A 19,114-nucleotide genomic window follows, 5' to 3' on the forward strand; every position below is an offset into this window, starting at 1 on the left:
TTATGCTTTTAACCCTATAGGTTTTAAGTTTTCCTATTATTTGTTTAATTATCGTGGTTTTATGCTTTTAACTCTTCTAATCTGAAGTTTTTCATGCAACTGCTCTCTTACCTTAAGAACTGTTAGTTGTTGTCTATTTCTGTTTTTACTCTGTGAAGAACGTTGGGCTACAATTCTGTATGAAAGGTGCTATATAAATAAATACAGTTGAAGTTGTAGTTGTTGTAATAGTTGTTGTTGTAGTAGTTGTTGTTGTAGTAGTTGTTGCTGTTGTAGTTGTTGTAGTAGTTGTTGTTGTAGTAGTTGTTGTTGTAGTAGTTGTTGTTGTAGTAGTTGTTGCTGTTGTAGTTGTTGTAGTTATTGTTGTAGTTGTAGTTGTTGTTGTTGTAGTTATTGTTGATGTTGTAGTTGTTGTAGTTATAGTTGATGTTGTAGTTGTTGTAGTTGTAGTTATTGTAGTTGTAGTAGTTGTTGTTATAGTTGTTGTTGTAGTAGTTGCTGTTATTGTAGTTGTAGTTATTGTAGTTGTAGTTGTTGTTTCTACTTGTAGTTGTAGTAGTTGTTGTTGTAGTAGTTGTTATAGTAGTAATTGTACGTGTAGTTGCTGTAGTTATTGTTCTTGTAGTAGTCGTAGTAGTTGTACATGTAGATGTTGTTGTACTTGTAGTTGTTGTTGTACTTCTAGTAGTTGTTGTAGTAGTTATACATGTAGTTGTTGTTGTACTTGTAGTAGTTGCTGTAGTAGTTGTAGTAGTTGTAGTTGTACATGTAGTTGTTGTAGTAGTTGTAGTTGTACATGTAGTTGTAGTTGTTGTAGTTATAGTTGTTGTATATGTAGTTGTAGTAGTTGTACATGTAGTTGTAGTTGTACATGTAGTTGTACATGTAGTTGTAGTTGTTGTAGTTATAGTTGTTGTATATGTAGTTGTAGTTGTACATGTAGTTGTAGTTGTTGTATTTATAGTTGTTGTATATGTAGTTGTAGTTGTACATGTAGTTGTTGTACATGTAGTAGCTGTAGTAGTTGTTGTAGTAGTTGTAGTTGTACATGTAGTTGTAGTTGTTGTAGTTATAGTTGTTGTATATGTAGTTGTTGTAGTTGTTGTAGTTGTACATGTAGTAGCTGTAGTAGCTGTAGTAGTTGTACATGTAGTACATGTAGTACTTGTAGTACTTGTAGTAGAACTAGTGTCCATATTTCCGAGGCGCCCTGAACGCGCCGTGATTCGGTGGCTGATCTTTGTGCGAACGAAGCGGAGCGGTCGCAGTTAGCAACGGACACACACACACACACACACGGAGAGGAAGCAGAAGAAGCAGCAGAAGCAGAAGAAGAAGAAGCAGAAGAAGCAGACAACCTTTGAGCCTGAACACCGACACACACACCGACCGGCCCGTGGCAGTGGCGGCCCTGAAGATGGTAAGAGCCGCCTCGAGTTTTTCTCACGACGCTCGGTCTCGGAGCTAGCAGCTAACGCTAGCGGCTAGCGCGAGCTGTTTCCCTGACTCATACCGAGCTCGGCTGCCATTTTACCGCGACACGGGCCGCTCCGCCCGCACGGACCCCGGCGGGCAGCCCGGCCGGGACAACGGGTATCTCACCGACACTTCTCCGCGGGTACGGTTTTAATAAAAACGGCTCGACTCGACGCCGGAGTTTGGCGCTTTAGAGCGGGCTAACCGGGCTAACGGGGCTAGCGAGCTAACGGGGCTAACGGTAGCCGTGTTGCGTAGCAGGGTCTGACTCGGTTTGCGGGTCCGTGCGGGATCAGGTCGACGGGTGTTTGAAAAGGAGGCGAGCGGACAGCTTCGGTGTGATCTGCGGGGTCACCACGGGAGGAGTCGGGCTGTGAACCGGAGTGATTTGAAGCTGACACACTCCTCCTCCTGGAATAATACCTGGAACAGAACAAGACCTGCTCCAGGCCCGCTTCCCAGGCCTTGAAAACAAGTGTGATGATGAGGACTCCTCCACCTGTCAGCTGCTGCCTCCATCACGTCAAATAATGCTTCAGCTCCTGTTGTTTTTCAAGACAGTTGCTGTGACACACTCCTCCTGGAATAATACCTGGAACAGACCAGGTCCAGGTCCAGACCCGCTTCCTTAGAGTCCTGGAAAACAAGGGTCGGTGATGAAACCCTGATCGACCAGGACTCTGCTGGCTGATGGGTCTCATCCAGATGTAGTAAACACAGCTGCCACGGTTACTTAATTCACAGTTTGATCCCAGACTCCTCCTGGAATAATACCTGGAACAGTCCAGGTCCAGGCCCGCTTCCTTGGAGTCCTGGAAAACAAGGGTTAGTGATAAAAATACTGTCTCTCCTGTGGGCTCATTGTGTTCAGACGGTTTGTCACAAAAAGATTAGTTTGAATTAGTTCACTCCGGATGGAAACAACAGGAGGGTGCGCTTGTTTCCTCCGTCTGTCCCTCCCTCTGGATACTGCTGCTGCCTTCAGGCTGTGATGAGACGTCCTCCTGCGATAAAACATCTCGATGACGAGTCACTAAACGTTTTAATATTTGGGTAAAGACTGGAAATAGTTTCACGTAGAGAAGAGAAGTGATTCGGATCTTTCTGATATCGAGTCCAACAGAAGAGAGTCTTAGTTTTGTCGGTGTTCACTGTGACTCGTCGTGTAAACACGGAGTTTAGTTTCCTCTGAATGAGGTCAGGCTTCAGATCTAAGTTGTAACCGGTCCTGGAAAAGTTGTGAAGGAGGGTCACGTCACGTAATTCGTTGAAGAGCTGATTGTTTTTTGGAGCGGACGCCTGAAAGCACCGCGGTGTGTTGAAGGAGTTCATTCCCAGGCGTGGAGATGTTGGGACGCGTCCCATTACGTTTAGCTTTTCTAGAAAGTGACTTCGACATGCAGCCTGGAGGAGCCGGGGATCGAACCTTGAACTAAAACTATGTTTTAGTGCTTCAGTAGAACGTGTATGAGATCTTTTGTGGTACCCGGTCCTGGGAAAGTCCTGGAGGAGCGTCACTTCAAACACTCCCTCGCCTCCTGTTGTAAACACAGTTCACCGTTTGAATAGTTTGATCCCAGCACCTGTAACTGTTTTGAAGCTGAGGCAGGACGCCTGAACGCACCGTGGTATGTTTAAGGAGTGACATGGAGATGTTAGGACGCGTCCCGTTCCCCTTAAACAGAGGCCGTCTTTAGATACAGAAGACAAACAGATGTACAGCGTGCTGTGTTTTGGTTTTCAGGTAGTACAGGTGGATGAAGATGTACATGTGTGATGCACACACAGTGAAGCTCTGCTGAGTCTATTAGATCTTTTATTAGGACTCGATGTGATTTATAAGTTCCCTTTTTAAAAGACGGAGACTCCGGCCTCCCTCTGTCCCGCGATGAGCGTCGTGTCCTCTCAGGATCGACCTGTTTGAGTGGGAGCATCTCTCTCCACAGGGGCGCTGTATGTTGGTGTTCAGAGTCCTGACCACTGCAGGACGTACCATGAACGTGTCAAACATGTGTGTTATTCAGGCGTGCTGCATTCAAAGACTCCTCATCCTGCTGTTTCAGGGAGGAGAAGGTTGATTTGTCGCGATGCGCCCGTTCACGCCTGAAGCGAGTTTGCCTTCGTGTTCAGCAGACGGCTGCATGTGGTCTCCGAAACGTGCAGGGAAACCACTTTGCTCCTGACAACATGAAGATTTAAAGTCGGGTCGGTCACGGTCGGGCTGTCCCGCCTCCTCCGCCCTCACCTGGCCTGACCCGTCCGGGTCTGTCTGCTCTGAAGTGACGGCGCTCTCGGAGCCTCCGCTCAGAAATCAAAAGCTGCTTACGCAACACACACACACACACACATATATATATACACAAACACACCGTGTACGAGCGTGCCGGTGTTGAAGACGTGCTCGTCACTGTGATTCAGATTCAGCTGAAGCTCCATCGCTCCTCATGACTCACCGTCAGAGTCTGATGTTTCTGTTTCGGGCCACCACAACTCCGATTTAAGGAAGGAGAGCGAGTCCTGAGCTCGGAGGCGTCGGGGTGTTTGTGTATTCTGACTCCGGGTGTGTGTGTTTGGCTGTGGTCTGCATTGTTTGTGTTTTAAATGTAGGGTATTAGGTTGTTGAGTCTGGCCAGGACACACAGTGACCGGGGTAATCAGATTTACCAGGCTGAGCTTTTTTTCCCACGAGCGCCTCTCTCTCTCTCTCTTCACCACTCCCTGCATCCTTCCCGTTCAGCAAATCTCTCTCTCTCACACACACACACACACACACACACACACACACACACACACTCTCTGGTTCCTGAGATGTGGTAACACCTCCTGAACTGAAAACTAAAAACACGTTCAGGAGATTTGAAAACACGGCGGGCCGTTCGGTTTGTCTGCCGGCGTCGCCGAGAAGTTCTGATATGTTTGGACTCGTCTGTCTGCTGCGAGCAGCGGCGTGAGCGAGTCAGAGATTTGTCACAAAAAGATTAGTTTGAATTAGTTCACTCCGGATGGAAACAACAGGAGGGTGCGCTTGTTTCCTCCGTCTGTCCCTCCCTCTGGATACTGCCGCTGCCTTCAGGCTGTGATGAGACGTCCTCCTGCGATAAAACATCTCGATGACGAGTCACTAAACGTTTTAATATTTGGGTAAAGACTGGAAATAGTTTCACGTAGAGAAGAGAAGTGATTCGGATCTTTCTGATATCGAGTCCAACAGAAGAGAGTCTTTAGTTTTGTCGGTGTTCACTGTGACTCGTCGTGAGTTTGATGACTTTGACAGTTTCCTCTTCAGGTCTCATAAAAAGTGACGGCACGTGTCGACGTTCATCTCTTCGGCATCGGTGAGTTCTGCGTGTTAAATCTTATTGTGATGTTGTTGAAACACGTTCGTTTGGTCATCTTGGCGTGACACAAGCTCGAGCTACACTCGATGACTGTTCCCGGAAAGGAACGTGTCGCGACCTTTGAGCGGTTGTTGACGACCCCGGCGCTGGGATTCCTGTTTCACAACAAACTTTCTAGAAACTGTCCACACGAGCTCGTCCCCGTCCTCCTGCTGCTGCTGCTGTTGCACAGCTCTAGAACTGATCATAGGTCAGATACTGCAGTGACACATATTCAATGCCTCCTTGGTGTGGGAATCTGAAATCTGATCCCAGAGCTGCTGTGAAGGGCACCTTTTCTTCAGCGCCGGTGAATGAATGGGAAGCACAGGAGACGGAGAGAGAGACAGAGAGAGAACGAGCGCCTGTTTTTGTCGAATGGCTACCCGCAGGTATTGTCTGCCCTAGTTGCCATGGCAACTGCCGGAGCAACCTCAGGTAGGGCTGCCTAGTTTCCACCGAGTTCAGCAGATCTGACGGAGAAAGGCGCCGAGTCTGGGTCGAGCTGCGTGGGCTCGGCCGGCATCCTAAACCTGCAGACATCAGAGAGAGAGAGCGAGAGAATCGGCGTTAGTCTTTCCCTCTCCGCCCGACTCACGTCCTGCATCCACCCGAGAACGAGCCGCTCATAACGAGTCTGTAAGAATCACTTTGTGTAACTTAAAATCACTTCCTGTGCCCGTGCCGGGTGCTGCACTCCGGCTGTAATCACGACCGGGAATCTATCTTTGGTACCGTCGTGGCAGAACTCTGTTTAACCTCAGGCCGCTCAGATCCGAGCGTCTGTCAGACCCTGAACGTTGCAGCAGGTTAAGCTGAGCACATAGTCTCTCTCTCTCTCTCTCTCTCTCGCTCTCTCGCTCTCTCGTTCTCTGCGTGGTTGCTCCAGCGGCGTCGGGCTGCAGTTGCAGCGCTGTGGTCAGTCTGTGGCAGCGGGGGAAGGGATGCTGCCGGAGAGAGACGGAGGCTGGGCGTGGAGAGAGAGCGAGAGAGGACGACAGATCCTCAGTGACGGATGAAGGCCGAGTCCTGATGTGCCCGGAGCTTACTGCTGTGTCGAGGCTTTTCCGTCTGCTCGCCTCTGTTCGTCAGAAAATGTGCCGCAGTATGTGAAGTGAAACACTGTACCGCAACTACGACTGCTCTGAAAGCAGGACGATTTAAAAACAAACAGAATTAAACCAGATGGTGAAAATAGTTCTCACTGGTGCTTCACGTGACGTGTGTTGTAATATCGGAAAGCTGCTCGGTCATGTTCTGCTTTGTGTTCACGGGGAGACGACTCGAGCTGAATAATGTGTAATTTGATGGACTGGTGGAATAAATAATCAGATCTCTGTGATTTCTTGTCCAGCGGCCGGGACTCGTCCACGGGGACACAATCAGCTTCCTCTTGTGTTACTCTGTTGCGCTCGGGTCACGTCCCGAGTCTCTGGCCCTAATAGCGTTGAATGGGCAGCGATGGGCAGCGCTGCATGCCTGGTCCTTCTAAATATAGCAGCGCTGCCTACATGCACGCAGCAGTTTCTGCCCCTTCAGTCTCGGAGACTCGCTGAGACACAACCTGTTTGTTTTTTCTTTTTCAAATCAGGACACGCGAGCGTAACAGAAAGTTTTGATCGACACTTCTTCAGTTCACTTTGTTCACACTGAGTCAGTAAATCGAGCGAACACGGACGCAGCAGAGTTTGTTAACGTGCTTCGTGTTATTTTTATCTCCTAATTTAAGATAAGGTCAAAGGTCGACTGTTACACGGCCGACACTCTGCGGTTTGATTTCAGCCAAACGCTGAATTCACAGACGACCTGCTGCGAAGTCTTTCCTCTTCACGTGGTCGCTGCTGCAGACTGTGGCGTTCGTTTACCTCGTCCTCTTGTCCCGACTGTGGGGATGAAATTACAGCTTCAGGTCTCAATGATGCAGCCTCCATCACTGTTTGAACCGGCTGCATTTACTCTTGTGATAGCGCCGCTTAATAACTCAGACTTTATCGAACTTCATGCGACCAGAGTGAAGTATCTAGTTGATGAAAAGAAACCGGGACTAAAGCTCAAACTTTATTTATCAGCAGAGACGATGTCAGTGACTTCACAGCAGCGTCGAAGTGTCGGCGTTTGGGCAAAGCTCGGCGGACGGAGCAGACTGTCTCGACTGGCCTGCTGAAGGCAATCAGCGAGGCGCTGAAGTGGACTAATCTGTCATTAGCTGAGTGACGTCAGGGTCTGGTCAGCAGTGTGTCTGCACGGGTCAGAGCCAGGTGTCAGCACATAAATCCGTGTAACCTACCTGGCTAACTACTGACACAGCGCTGAGGAAACCGAGGCTTCCCTCGCTGATGTTTAATTCCTGGATTTGGATTTGACCCCGTGGCTCGTCTCCCTAATCAGAATGTCTTTTTTTTTCTCCGCTGTGTTTCCCTCTCAGGTCATCTGGTGAGGAGTGCCAAAGCTTTTAGGTGGAGGAGTGGCAGACAGCGCCACCAAGGCGTGCAGAGTGGGACCACATCCCGTCTCACAACCCCGACAACCAGCTTCCCGAAGCGCTGCCGCCGCCGCCAGATGGACTGCGCACTCTGAGAGGAGCAGAGCGAGTCAGGACAGAAATCAACCGAGGAGAGGAGCCAGGGGGGGCCAACGCTCGCTCGCTCACCGGCGCAGGAAAGGAGGGCATTGTTCGGTCGGACAGGACAAAGGGCTCCACTATGTCGTCAAACAGGACCCAGAACCCCCACGGACTGAAACAGATAGGCCTGGACCAGATATGGGACGACCTGCGGGCTGGCATCCAGCAGGTGTACACACGGCAAAGCATGGCCAAGTCACGCTACATGGAACTCTACACGTATCCTGAGAGGCCGAGATTCATGTGTATAACTGTGTTTCAGTGATATATAATCAACTTTTAGATCTGCACATGGAGCGGTGTGTATGTAAAGGGACCTCTTTCATATCCATCTCATATTTATTACAGCTGATCCTGGAGTCGACCAGACGATCATCTCCCTTCTTTCTAAAACCAAAACCTGTTTCTATAGCTGCCTGTCCAGGTAATGAGTTACAGGTGCTTCACAGAATGAGTCCGCTTAACGGATTTAACGTCAGAGGAAATATTCTGTTTTTAGGTCATCGTTCAGCTGCGGTCACAGGTTATCCAGACGTACTTAGTCGCCCTTGCAAACAGAAGAGACACGGTGTGCACGACGAGCAGAGAGATGATTTTCTCGCCTCAGCAGAAAAGATGTCGAAGTACGAATCCTGAGCGGCGCTAATTTAAACTCGACACGAGCTCCAATCTGTGAACGCCATATTTGTCGCCGGTCAGATGAAGCTTTGCTGTCGCTGTTGTCTTAATCTGTGATGTGCGCAGTCTGTTTATTCCTTAACCCTCCCTTCAGACATGTATATAACTATTGTACCAGCGTCCACCAGTCCAGCCAGGGCCGGGGCTCTGTGCCGCCAGCCAAGCCCTCCAAAAAGTCCACCACTCCAGGCGGAGCTCAGTTTGTAGGCCTGGAGCTCTACAAGCGACTCAAGGAGTTCCTGAAGAACTATTTGACCAGCCTGCTCAAGGTGAGTGCACACCGAACACCTCTTCCCTCTCCTGATGCACCCTCTGCGTCCTCATCAGCGTTGTCCTCTCCCCTCCAGGATGGCGAGGATCTAATGGACGAGTGCGTGTTGAAGTTTTACACCCAGCAGTGGGAGGATTACCGTTTCTCTAGTAAGGTCCTCAACGGGATCTGTGCCTACCTCAACCGCCACTGGGTCAGACGAGAGTGTGACGAGGGACGCAAGGGAATCTACGAGATATACTCGGTACGTCTTAGCATCTGCGTGGGCTCGCGGCTTTGCCATCAGCACCTGAACAGATGCTCGTGTGGCACGCAGGTCGCACTGAGAGGTTTAAGCTGAAGGTGTGTTTGGATCTAAGACCAAACAAACCTCCACGTTTGTCTGATAAATGTTACAGTGTCTGTGCGTTAGTTAATGAACTCATTCACGTTTATGTAAATACAGAAGAGAAGATGCAACTTGTGGATTGTAAATGTCTCAGAGCTGAAGCCTGAGGAGCAGAAAACCTCCGTGCTCTTAAGTACAGAATGAAAAACTCAGTGTCCTCGCAGTCTTGAGGTGTTTGTGGATCATTCAGGAGCAAAGCCTGACGTCCTGACCTCGTGTTAACCTTGTCACTCTTCACTTCCAGCTGGCGCTCGTGACCTGGAGGGAGTGTTTATTCCGACCCCTCAACAAACAAGTGCGTTTACTTTCTTTTCATAGACACGATAATCGATCTGTTTCATCCCGAATGTGTTTTTAATAACCACAGTTTGTGTCTTCAGGTAACAAACGCCGTGCTGAAGCTGATAGAGCGAGAGAGGAATGGCGAGACCATTAACACCAGACTGATCAGCGGTGTGGTCCAGTCTTATGGTAGGTCAACACTGAATACGCTGCACGCCTCGCCTTAAAGGTCCAGTGGGTAAGATTTGGAGTATTTCATTGCAGGACTGGAATATAATATTAATTAGTATGTTTTCATTGTTGTAAAATCACCTGAACAGAAGAACCTTTGTGTTTTTGAGCCCACCATCAAAAAAAATTAGCTCCTAACTTTTCCTTGGCCTCGATGGAAAACGTCACGAGGTGATGAGGAGTTAGGAGTCGACTGCTCTCACTCTACGTCATGAAGCGACGTGAATGTTGTTGACGTGATCTGTGGTAAAACTACAAAGTCCAGAAGATGGACTACAAAACGCTCCTCTACGATCCTTCCTAGATCCTCCCCGCGCTCTGACCGTGTTGTTTGATGCAGGAAATGTAAAAATGTGACGTCATCAGCGTCAGTGTGTCAATAATAATGAATATTGTCCAGCTGTTGTGGGACGGCGTTACCTGTCGGGATGCAACGATCCTCAGCGAGAAATTACGGTAACAAACGGTACGTCTCATTGTGTGGAACAGACGTGACTTAGACAACAGATATAAATGTCCTTATTTCTTTAATAGCTGTGCAGCAGTACATCAATCTTACAAACCAGCTTCAGCATCTTGACAGACATTCAGAACAAAGTCAGTTCTTTGTCTTCACCTCCTTCAAAGTTATCTGCTTCATGCCGCCTCTGCTTTCTTCTCTCAGGTCAGTGAACTCCGCGCTCTCTGCCGTCACATTTCTGTAGCTGCTTCATTAAGTTGGTTGTGTTTATAACTTGGAAGTTTTATCGCCGCCCCTCGGAACATTTACCGCGCAGGTGTTGCAGGTAGCCGTGGAGTTTGTTGGCTGAGGTAGTGTGACAAAGTTCCAGACCGCCGATCCTTTGGCTCGCTCCGTTCTGAAAACAACGTGGGCTTCGTGTTGCTCGCGTACGACGTCACTCACAGCGCACAGCAGAGAATTAGACTGAGCAGATCGGCCGATGCCTGATCTAGAATTTTCTTCAATATCGGGACCGATATCGGATCGGTGCATCTCTATTTAACTCTTTTCCTTTGCTAAAGGATTTCCGGTGCTGAAGGAGATAATAAAAGAAAGCTCCTTTCCTTCCTTAGAGGATTCAAACAGCTCTTATCATGGTGGACACGTTATGAGGAGGAGTGGCAGAGTGTTCATTTGGCTGCAGTCTTCAACTTTCACCCCTAGGTGTCACTAAATCCTACACACTGGACCTTTAAGCACCCAGCAGCTGCTTCTTAAGCTGCGGTCACGAATGTAGTGAAAGACTGAATCATCCTCAGTAAATGTAACCTCACATTAATCTCTGCTCTCTCCTCTCCGTCCAGTCGAGCTGGGTCTGAACGAGGAGGACGCCTTCGCCAAAGGCCCCACGCTGTCCGTGTACAAAGAGTACTTTGAATGTCAGTTCCTCACTGACACAGAACGTTTCTACACTCGCGAGAGCACGGAGTTCCTGCAGCAGAACCCCGTCACGGAGTACATGAAGAAGGTAGAAGACGACCTCTCCGCTTCAACTGCACGCGCTGAATGAATGAATTCATCGGGTTCAGAGTCGTGTTAATGAAGAAATGTGTGTTTTCCCTCAGGCGGAGGCCCGTCTGCTGGAGGAGCAGCGACGCGTGCAGGTGTACCTCCATGAATCCACCCAGGACGAGCTGGCCAGGAAGTGTGAGCAGGTCCTCATAGAGAAACACCTGGAGATCTTCCACACCGAGTTCCAGAACCTTCTGGACGCCGACAAGAACGAAGGTAATCCTGAGGTTTTTGCTATCTGGTCTGATTGAACTGAAATTCGATGTTGACTTACCCCGGCTGCTCTCTGTTCCTAGACCTGGGCCGGATGTACAACCTGGTGTCACGGATCACAGACGGCCTGGGCGAGCTGAAGAAACTTCTAGAGACTCACATCCACAACCAGGGCCTGGCTGCTATCGAGAAGTGTGGAGAGGCCGCGCTGAACGTACGTACCGCTTTCAGTCTGAAGCTCGTGCTGCGTGGACGCGTTCAGATCCACATGAATCTGTTTGTTTCTTCCAGGACCCCAAAGTTTACGTCCAGACCACCCTGGACGTCCACAAGAAGTACAACGCCTTGGTCATGTCTGCCTTCAACAACGACGCCGGCTTTGTGGCGGCACTCGACAAGGTCAGTAATCCCTCTGCGGCCCGTCCACGAGACGCCAGACGAGTCAGAACGTCTCGTTCATTTTTTTTTTGGTTTTACAGGCGTGCGGTCGATTCATCAACAACAACGCCGTCACCAGGATGGCGCAGTCGTCCAGCAAATCTCCCGAGCTGCTGGCCAGATACTGCGATTCTTTACTGAAGAAGAGGTACGTGTCTTATTTAGAAGACATGAAACATGAACACGATACGCAGAAATCATTCTGTGGCTGACGGACAGGACGAAGTTTGAACTTCGACTTCGTGACATCTGAGCTACCAGCCGACGGATGATGAACAGCGATACTCGACTATGTTTCTGTTTTAATAAATGTTCAGTGATGCTCCTCGGTCGCTGAAGTTGTGTATTAGCTCGACATTCATGACGGACAGTTCACTGAACCTGGACGCATCAGTTTGGCTTTATTTTGCCACCTTGCACCAATCCAGGCGCCATCACGAGTCAGAACCAGTCACTGTATATAAATAATGGACCGCACGTGCGTAGCGTCACCCTCAGAGCCTCAAGTGGACGTTAGAGGAACGGTAAAAACTCGTTTGCTTCAGTGCAGCTTCGGCCACGTCAGCGTCCTGATTTTCTTTTTTTGTCCCGTGGACCGTCCTCGTGTAAAACGAGTCTCCCCGCTGTAGAACATGGAAGTACGAGGACCTTGAGTCTGGATTGTTTTGCTGTTTCCCGCTCACACACACACACACACACACACACACACACACACACACACACTCACTCATCACCTGAGGCAAATATAAACTCTGTGCATCTGTTTTTTTTTTTCCAGCTCTAAAAACCCAGAGGAGGCAGAACTGGAGGACACACTCAACCAAGTGGTGAGATACTTTGAGCTGTGTGTGTGTGTGTGTGTGTGTGTGTGTGTGTGTGTGTGTGTGTGTGTGGCAGTGTGTGACGTTTTGTCTCCTCTGTCAGATGGTTGTGTTCAAGTACATCGAGGACAAAGACGTCTTCCAGAAGTTTTATGCTAAGATGTTGGCCAAACGTCTGGTCCACCAGAACAGCGCCAGTGACGACGCCGAGGCCAGCATGATCTCCAAACTCAAGGTGAGCTCACACGGTCCAGAAGTCTGTCTGAACCAGAACCAGAACCTCAGACTGAACCCGGTTCTTGTTGTTCTCATGCAGCAAGCGTGCGGCTTCGAGTACACGTCCAAACTACAGCGAATGTTCCAGGATATCGGAGTCAGTAAAGACCTCAACGAACAGTTCAAGAAACACCTGACCAACTCTGAGCCGCTGGACTGTGAGTCCACACACACACACACACACACACACACACACACACACACACACACACACACACACACACGTTAAGTTCATGTTGAGCGTTTCATCTAAAGAACTTCCAGGTGAGTTTTTTTTGTCGCTTTATCAGTTTTTTTATTGTAATTATTATTATTTAGTGTTTTCAGGTTATGATGAAACAAGAAAACAACAAACCACAGAAATAACAAATATTCAGGCTCCTCTGTCTGAAATGTTCTGATGTTTAATTAGTTTAATTAGCATCCTCTGTTCCTCTAATATCAGCGAAGGATCTCTTTCACACACACACACCTGACGTCTTTAACATCACATCATCTTTCAGAACCAGAACATTGTGAGGAATCTTGTCTCACTGAATTTTTGGGCGTGACCAAAAGACAAGATAGTTTTGCTTTTAATATTCGGTGTAATGAAGAAATGGAATACTCTGCACGTCTTTGGACCTGAACGTAGAAATATCACAGGAGGACTGATGTCTGTCAGACTAAAGAAGAACGTGTTGTTAACCACGCAGCCACATTTGAATGATCAAAGATAAGTTCATGAAATCAGGTGAGACTGAACTCTCAGCTCCAGGACTGTGGGGGCAGCTATTGTCCAACATATTTGTGTTTTGAAAGAAAACACGGACTTTAAGTTATCGGGCTTTCTGAAGAAACTTCCCTCAGCCGACATGTGGCGATAAATATCCGACGACCCGGTGAAGGTTAAAGACTAAAGCTGATTAACATGCTCGCTCTCTGGACAGCTGGTCTACCTGTGCTCGACGTTTAACAGCCGGCCGACGAGCAGAAAGAAACAAGTGCTCGTCACAGGACTCTGCTTTAAATGCTGATCTCTGTCACATCAAAGAGTTCAAACTGTGTCTCTGTGTCTTCCAGTGGACTTCAGTATCCAGGTCCTCAGCTCCGGGTCTTGGCCTTTCCAGCAGTCCTGCACCTTCGCTCTGCCGTCTGAGGTGAGTCTCAGTTCATTGTTGCCTCTGTGCATGTATCTTCAGAGTTCGTTAAGCTCCTCTGAACTCTCTTTGTCTGTCTGTGTGCAGCTGGAGCGAAGCTACCAGCGCTTCACGGCGTTTTACGCCAGCAGACACAGCGGCAGGAAGCTGACCTGGCTCTATCACCTGTCCAAAGGAGAGCTGGTCACCAACTGCTTCAAGAACAGGCGAGTTCCACAGAGCAACATTAACCCCTCGTCAGTCTGTCAGAGGGTCGTCATGGTGATAAAAACATCCCGCCGTGACCAACGCGCCGTGTTGTTGTTGTTTCCAGGTACACACTGCAGGCCTCCACCTTCCAGATGGCCATCCTGCTGCAGTACAACACGGAGGACAGCTACACCGTCCAACAGCTGACCGACAGCACACAGATCAAAACTGTGAGCGCACACACACACACACACACACACACACACACCACGAGCTGTCTGACTCTCTCCTCTAACTGATCTCGGTCTCTTCCTTCCAGGACATTCTGGTTCAGGTTCTGCAGATTTTGTTAAAGTCGAAGCTGCTGGTGAGTAAAAACTGACAAGACGTTTAATTCTGTTCATCTTAGACAAAAAGACACGACACGATGCCGAGGATCGAGAAGAGAAGTCAAAATAATTCATCAATAAATAAATAAATAAACAGCAGTTTGGGACATTTACACTAATATTAAGACAGTTAATGTTACTTTTCTAAAAACCTCTGAGTGAACTGATGACAGTAACATCGTCCAACGATGGAAATGTATATAATCGAAATAAAACTAGACCCTTTCATGATTTAACGAGGCTCGTTAAGAACCCTCAGCGTTCACACGTCCTGGAAAACGAGTTCAACATTCCCGTTTTTTAGCCGATGATGAACCACGGCGATCGATCAGAGCTGCTGTGAACGCGTGAAGCGACGTCTCGCAGCGATCAGCCTCAGCTGTTTGTCTGACTTTGAGCCGTGCATTTAGTTCAGCTTCATCTCTTCTGCACATAAAAATAAAAACCACCAGTTTAAGAAACTCTAAAAATCACTTCGTGAGAACCGTCACATTTGTTCATTAATGATAAAAGTCTCTCATGACGTCCGTCGTTAACTGGAGACTTTAAACACGTTAAAATCCGTCAGATTCAGCCTGAAACCGTCGTCTTCGTCCCCCTCATTAAACGTCTCGTCTGTCTGAATGATAAAGAGCCTGACAGGTGAGTGTTGTTCTCATGTTGAACACCAGAGGGCTCCAAATAAAGAGTGAACCATCTGAGCAGTTTAGTTTTTAAATCATCAGCTGTCTGTCTGTCTGTCTGTCTGTCAGGTGATGGAGGACGAGAACGCCAACGTGGACGAGATGGACTTCAAACCCGACACCGTCATCAAACTTTTCCTCGGATACAAGAAGTGAGAAGCGTCTTTGATTTCCTGTCACTCACAGCTGTGTTGATGTTAATCTGGAGCTCCACAAAAAGTCTGAATTCACTTTTTTATCGTGCCTGAATTCGACAAACTCAAACTTTATTTATTTATAATAAAAAAAACAACAAAAAGAAAGTTAAGAAGAACTGCAACAATAAAACCAAGAAAATGTGTCAGAGTCAATCAGGCGAACAAACACAGGAGATGAAAAGTAAAGGCTGAGCAGTGAGGCAGCTTAAATTAAAGCCAGGCTTTAAGCTCTTCTTTAAAAAATGTCTGCAGACGTTCAGTTTCTCAGGTCCACAGGCCGAGCGATCCAGAGATGAGCGCAGCAGAAACTAAAGCCGACCTTTGTGGAGGTCCTCGGCACGACCAGGAGTCCAGCTGCCGAGGATCTGCTTGTTACATTTCATTGTAGTAAGTCTAAAAGATGGATGAGAGTCAGGTCATTCAGCGCCTTAAAAACCAAGAAGACAGTCTTAAAGACGGTCTTGAAGACCAGACAGAAGAGCATGAATGAGTTTGTCAGCCTGATGAAGGAAAGGTTTGACGTTAACGATGTAGATGATAAAAACATTTTGTTTAGATTCGAGCCTGAAATAATTTTAGATTCAGTTTTTTTTGGCTGAAGAGCCACAGATGAAAATGATTATTTCGTAAAAATGTATTTCATCTAAGCGATGTACGAAGTTTTTTAATTGGGCCGAGGTCGTCAGGAGACACAAATGTACAGTCGGCATCGCGGTGAAAACCAAAGTTCTGGTTTGTGATGATTTTCTGAGTGGCAACATAAAGACTGACACATGGACACATGGACACATGGACGGGTTACGGCGTCTTGCAGGCTCGCACACGATGCTGGATGTTTGGTTCAGGTCACTTAAACTTTGTTCCCCACTGCAGTAAGAAGCTGAGGGTGAACATCAACGTCCCGATGAAGACGGAGCAGAAACAGGAGCAGGAGACGACTCACAAGAACATCGAGGAGGACCGAAAGCTCCTCATCCAGGTGACGTTGGTATCCGAGCTTCCTCCCTCTGTTTGAGCTGTTGAAGATCGCTCTGACTCACTCTCTGTTTGTGGCTCTGCAGGCTGCCATCGTGAGGATCATGAAGATGAGGAAGGTCCTGAAGCACCAGCAGCTTCTGGCTGAAGTCCTCAATCAGCTGTCATCCCGATTCAAACCCCGAGTCCCCGTCATCAAGGTAACAAACGTCATATTTAAGAGCGAGGACGCACGTCTGTGCCGCGCTCGGTGGTCTCACGTCTGGTTTGTCTCCCTCCTGTGGACAGAAATGCATCGACATCCTGATAGAGAAGGAGTACCTGGAGCGAGTGGACGGCGAGAAGGACACGTACAGCTACCTGGCCTGAACGCCGCCCGCCTGGCGGCTCTCCTCAGTTTTATTTTTATTTGTTATCTTCATTTTTTTTTTTTTAATTTTATGTCTGAGTAATAAAGTGAGGATCCCTCTGAGCGGCGGACATGTTGTGAGTGTGTCGCTGACCATGTGGCCGCCCTGATATGACAACAACCAACCTGAGGGGACGAGGGTGTGAACTTTGTGCTCTCCCTTCACTGATGAAGGAACAAAACCCCTCCTGTTGAGACTGGGAAACCCCGTCTACACGCTCACCTGTCCCGTCCCATCTGTAGGACTCAAACACACACACACCCACACACACACACACACCTGTCATATTGTAAATAACCACAGACTCTAAGAGGAAAAAAAACAAACCCTGCTCCCTTCTTTACATAGCGCAAACGTAATGAATTAGCCTACAGCCAATCAGAGGAGAGCCGCATCCAAAGGTTTCTGCATGCTACTGCCTACCTGCACCACAGTGACCACGAAAAAGATTAAAGAGTTAAAAATAAAAAGTCGAGTCACTGGGCAGCCGACGCAGTCCACCGTACGACGGCACGAAATCAACGCCGGTCCTGTAATTAAAGTCTGCGACTGAACCTGGAGGAGGAACAGGTGGTGAGTTCAGAGCCGCCATGACGCTTCTTTACCCGCTGAAGTCGTCTCTGTGTTTGCTTTGAGGTCGGTTGGGTTCATGCAGGAGGCCTGTTTCATTACTGAACGGTGGACATTTGTATAGTGTGGTTCATTTTCTAAATGTGTGATAAATAAAAACAAGGAAAGATTTCTCTAAACACGACTCCCCTCGAGACTCTGTTCACACCTCAGACTGCTGCTTTATTTTGGAGAGTAGAACAGGAAGAGGAAGTAAGATGAATACCTTATACTGAAACATGTAATCTGCCTGTCACTGTAAAAAATGTATTTGAATTCTGACTTTTGAACAATTCTGAGAAGAAAAAGTCAAATTTAAAAATCAAAATTCTGAGAATAGTAAAAATCTGAGTTTAAAAGTCAAAATCCTACAAGGTGTTTTTTTTTTCAGTTTAAAAGTCATAAAATAAAAAGTCAAAATTCCGAGGGAAAAAAAATTGATTTCTTTAGAAAAAAAGTCAGAATTCAAAAAAAATTTAACGTTGCCGTAAAACACATCCAGAGTTTTGAGGTTTTAACGTGACCGTATGACTTGATTTGTCTTAACTTCAGAATAAGGACAGAAGACGACAAACAATTACAGCAAAAAATAACTTTAAATATTCACATGGGTCACGTGATGCCACTTTAGAGACTTTATTGTGCCCGAGCTTTTGGTTTCAATCACAATACAAATTAAATTTAAGAAAACTGTACACGTCTTTAAGTAGCACAGAGACTTCAACAAAGTCAGTCAAAGGCAGCTTGAGGTTGCCGAGCAACCAGGGTCAGCTGCAGGTCAGAGCAATGAACTGCAGCTGTGCTCTGTCTGTGTGTGAGTGACTGCTGAGAGACACAGAAAATCTCTAAATGAAGCCCCTCCAACTAGTGGACACTAATGCCAAACGGTAGGTGGTATCAAAAAGCCCAAATGACCGTGAGCATCCTCATCTTGTCGACCATGTGAATGCTGAATTTCAGTGTGTGAAGTTAAAAAATGTGACCTGGGGAGAGAGAGAAAGAACAGGTGCCCCGTGCTCCTTTGGGAAATTTCTCCTCTCCAGTTTACATGGGAGTAGATGGGGCTGTCGGTGGGTGATCCTGGAGCATCAGTGCGTCTCCCGCCAAAACTATAAGTCTGACAGCTTCAGCAGTGATATCGCTGCGTAGCCCACGAATTTTCCTACGTTTCTATGTAGAAATTATTTCTGTAGAGTGACATTTGTGGCCACGAGAGCCGTTTGCAAATGTATTTTTTGACAAATGTTTCTCTCCCTCTCCACTCTAGCTCTGGAACATTCTACCAATACACACCCATTGTAAATGTTGGCGTGGTTTTTGGAGATTTTTGGCAAAACCGTTTGGTGAAACGTTTAGAAAAGTCACAGCACACCATTCCCGGCCGAGACGGTCGTTTTGATACCTTTCTTATGTATATGCAACCAAAACGGAAGGAAGACTGGCACCCTGAAATTCCTGGAATATGTAAGAATAACAAGTATGGGGACAGTGAATAGTGTGCTTTGCAGGAACACTCAATGAAGGACTCGAGTCTCAATGTGGCTGTACGTTGATCTATCGTGACGCGTAAATGTGACTCTTCTTGTGAGCAGATGAAGACTAACCAGTTGAAGACTAACCAAACAAACCAAAAACAACCATTTATAATATTTTAATCTGCATCACTTTGAACAACAAAATCCCTGTAAACATTACAAATCAGCACCTGTGTCATCGGAGGGAAAAAAACAAACAAAATGGTCCTGGTTTGACAAGAAAATGTGAAAAGTTAACGCAGATAACGATAAATAACCTGCAGTCGGAACACAGGAAGGCTCATTTAAATCAGCAGTAAAAGGTTTGTGACTTTGATACATGAAAACAAACAAACGGGTTCCTACACATTCAAACAGTCATCAGATTTTCATGCACATAAAACGTCCAAATTTCTCCCGGA

The 19,114-nt window shown here is 47.3% G+C and overlaps 1 protein-coding gene across 3 annotated transcripts; it reads left to right on the top strand.

Moving 5' to 3' along the window:
- The first annotated feature begins 1,231 nt into the window (after window positions 1-1,231).
- Window positions 1,232-17,318, top strand: LOC104933878 (cullin-1). 3 transcript variants are annotated; one of them, XM_027275460.1, is made up of 23 exons: window positions 1,232-1,420; window positions 7,279-7,695; window positions 8,249-8,423; window positions 8,502-8,669; window positions 9,058-9,108; window positions 9,194-9,284; window positions 10,632-10,795; window positions 10,893-11,055; window positions 11,136-11,266; window positions 11,344-11,451; window positions 11,532-11,638; window positions 12,269-12,317; window positions 12,415-12,546; window positions 12,628-12,745; window positions 13,650-13,726; window positions 13,814-13,932; window positions 14,040-14,145; window positions 14,235-14,282; window positions 15,057-15,139; window positions 15,437-15,571; window positions 16,058-16,163; window positions 16,246-16,359; window positions 16,448-17,318. In XM_027275460.1, exons 2-23 carry the CDS (start codon window positions 7,556-7,558, stop codon window positions 16,526-16,528), a joined length of 2,466 nt encoding a protein of 821 aa, XP_027131261.1. In that variant the 5' UTR covers window positions 1,232-1,420; window positions 7,279-7,555; the 3' UTR covers window positions 16,529-17,318. The 3 variants fall into 3 exon arrangements, with proteins under 3 accessions (XP_027131261.1, XP_027131263.1, XP_027131262.1); XM_027275461.1 differs by lacking the exon at window positions 1,232-1,420 and adding an exon at window positions 1,517-1,618; XM_027275462.1 differs by lacking the exon at window positions 15,437-15,571 and having other exon boundaries at window positions 1,236-1,420.
- Window positions 17,319-19,114: the final 1,796 nt, after the last annotated feature.

Source organism: Larimichthys crocea, unplaced genomic scaffold, assembly GCF_000972845.2.
Source record: "Larimichthys crocea isolate SSNF unplaced genomic scaffold, L_crocea_2.0 scaffold137, whole genome shotgun sequence".
Lineage (NCBI taxonomy): Eukaryota > Metazoa > Chordata > Actinopteri > Sciaenidae > Larimichthys > Larimichthys crocea.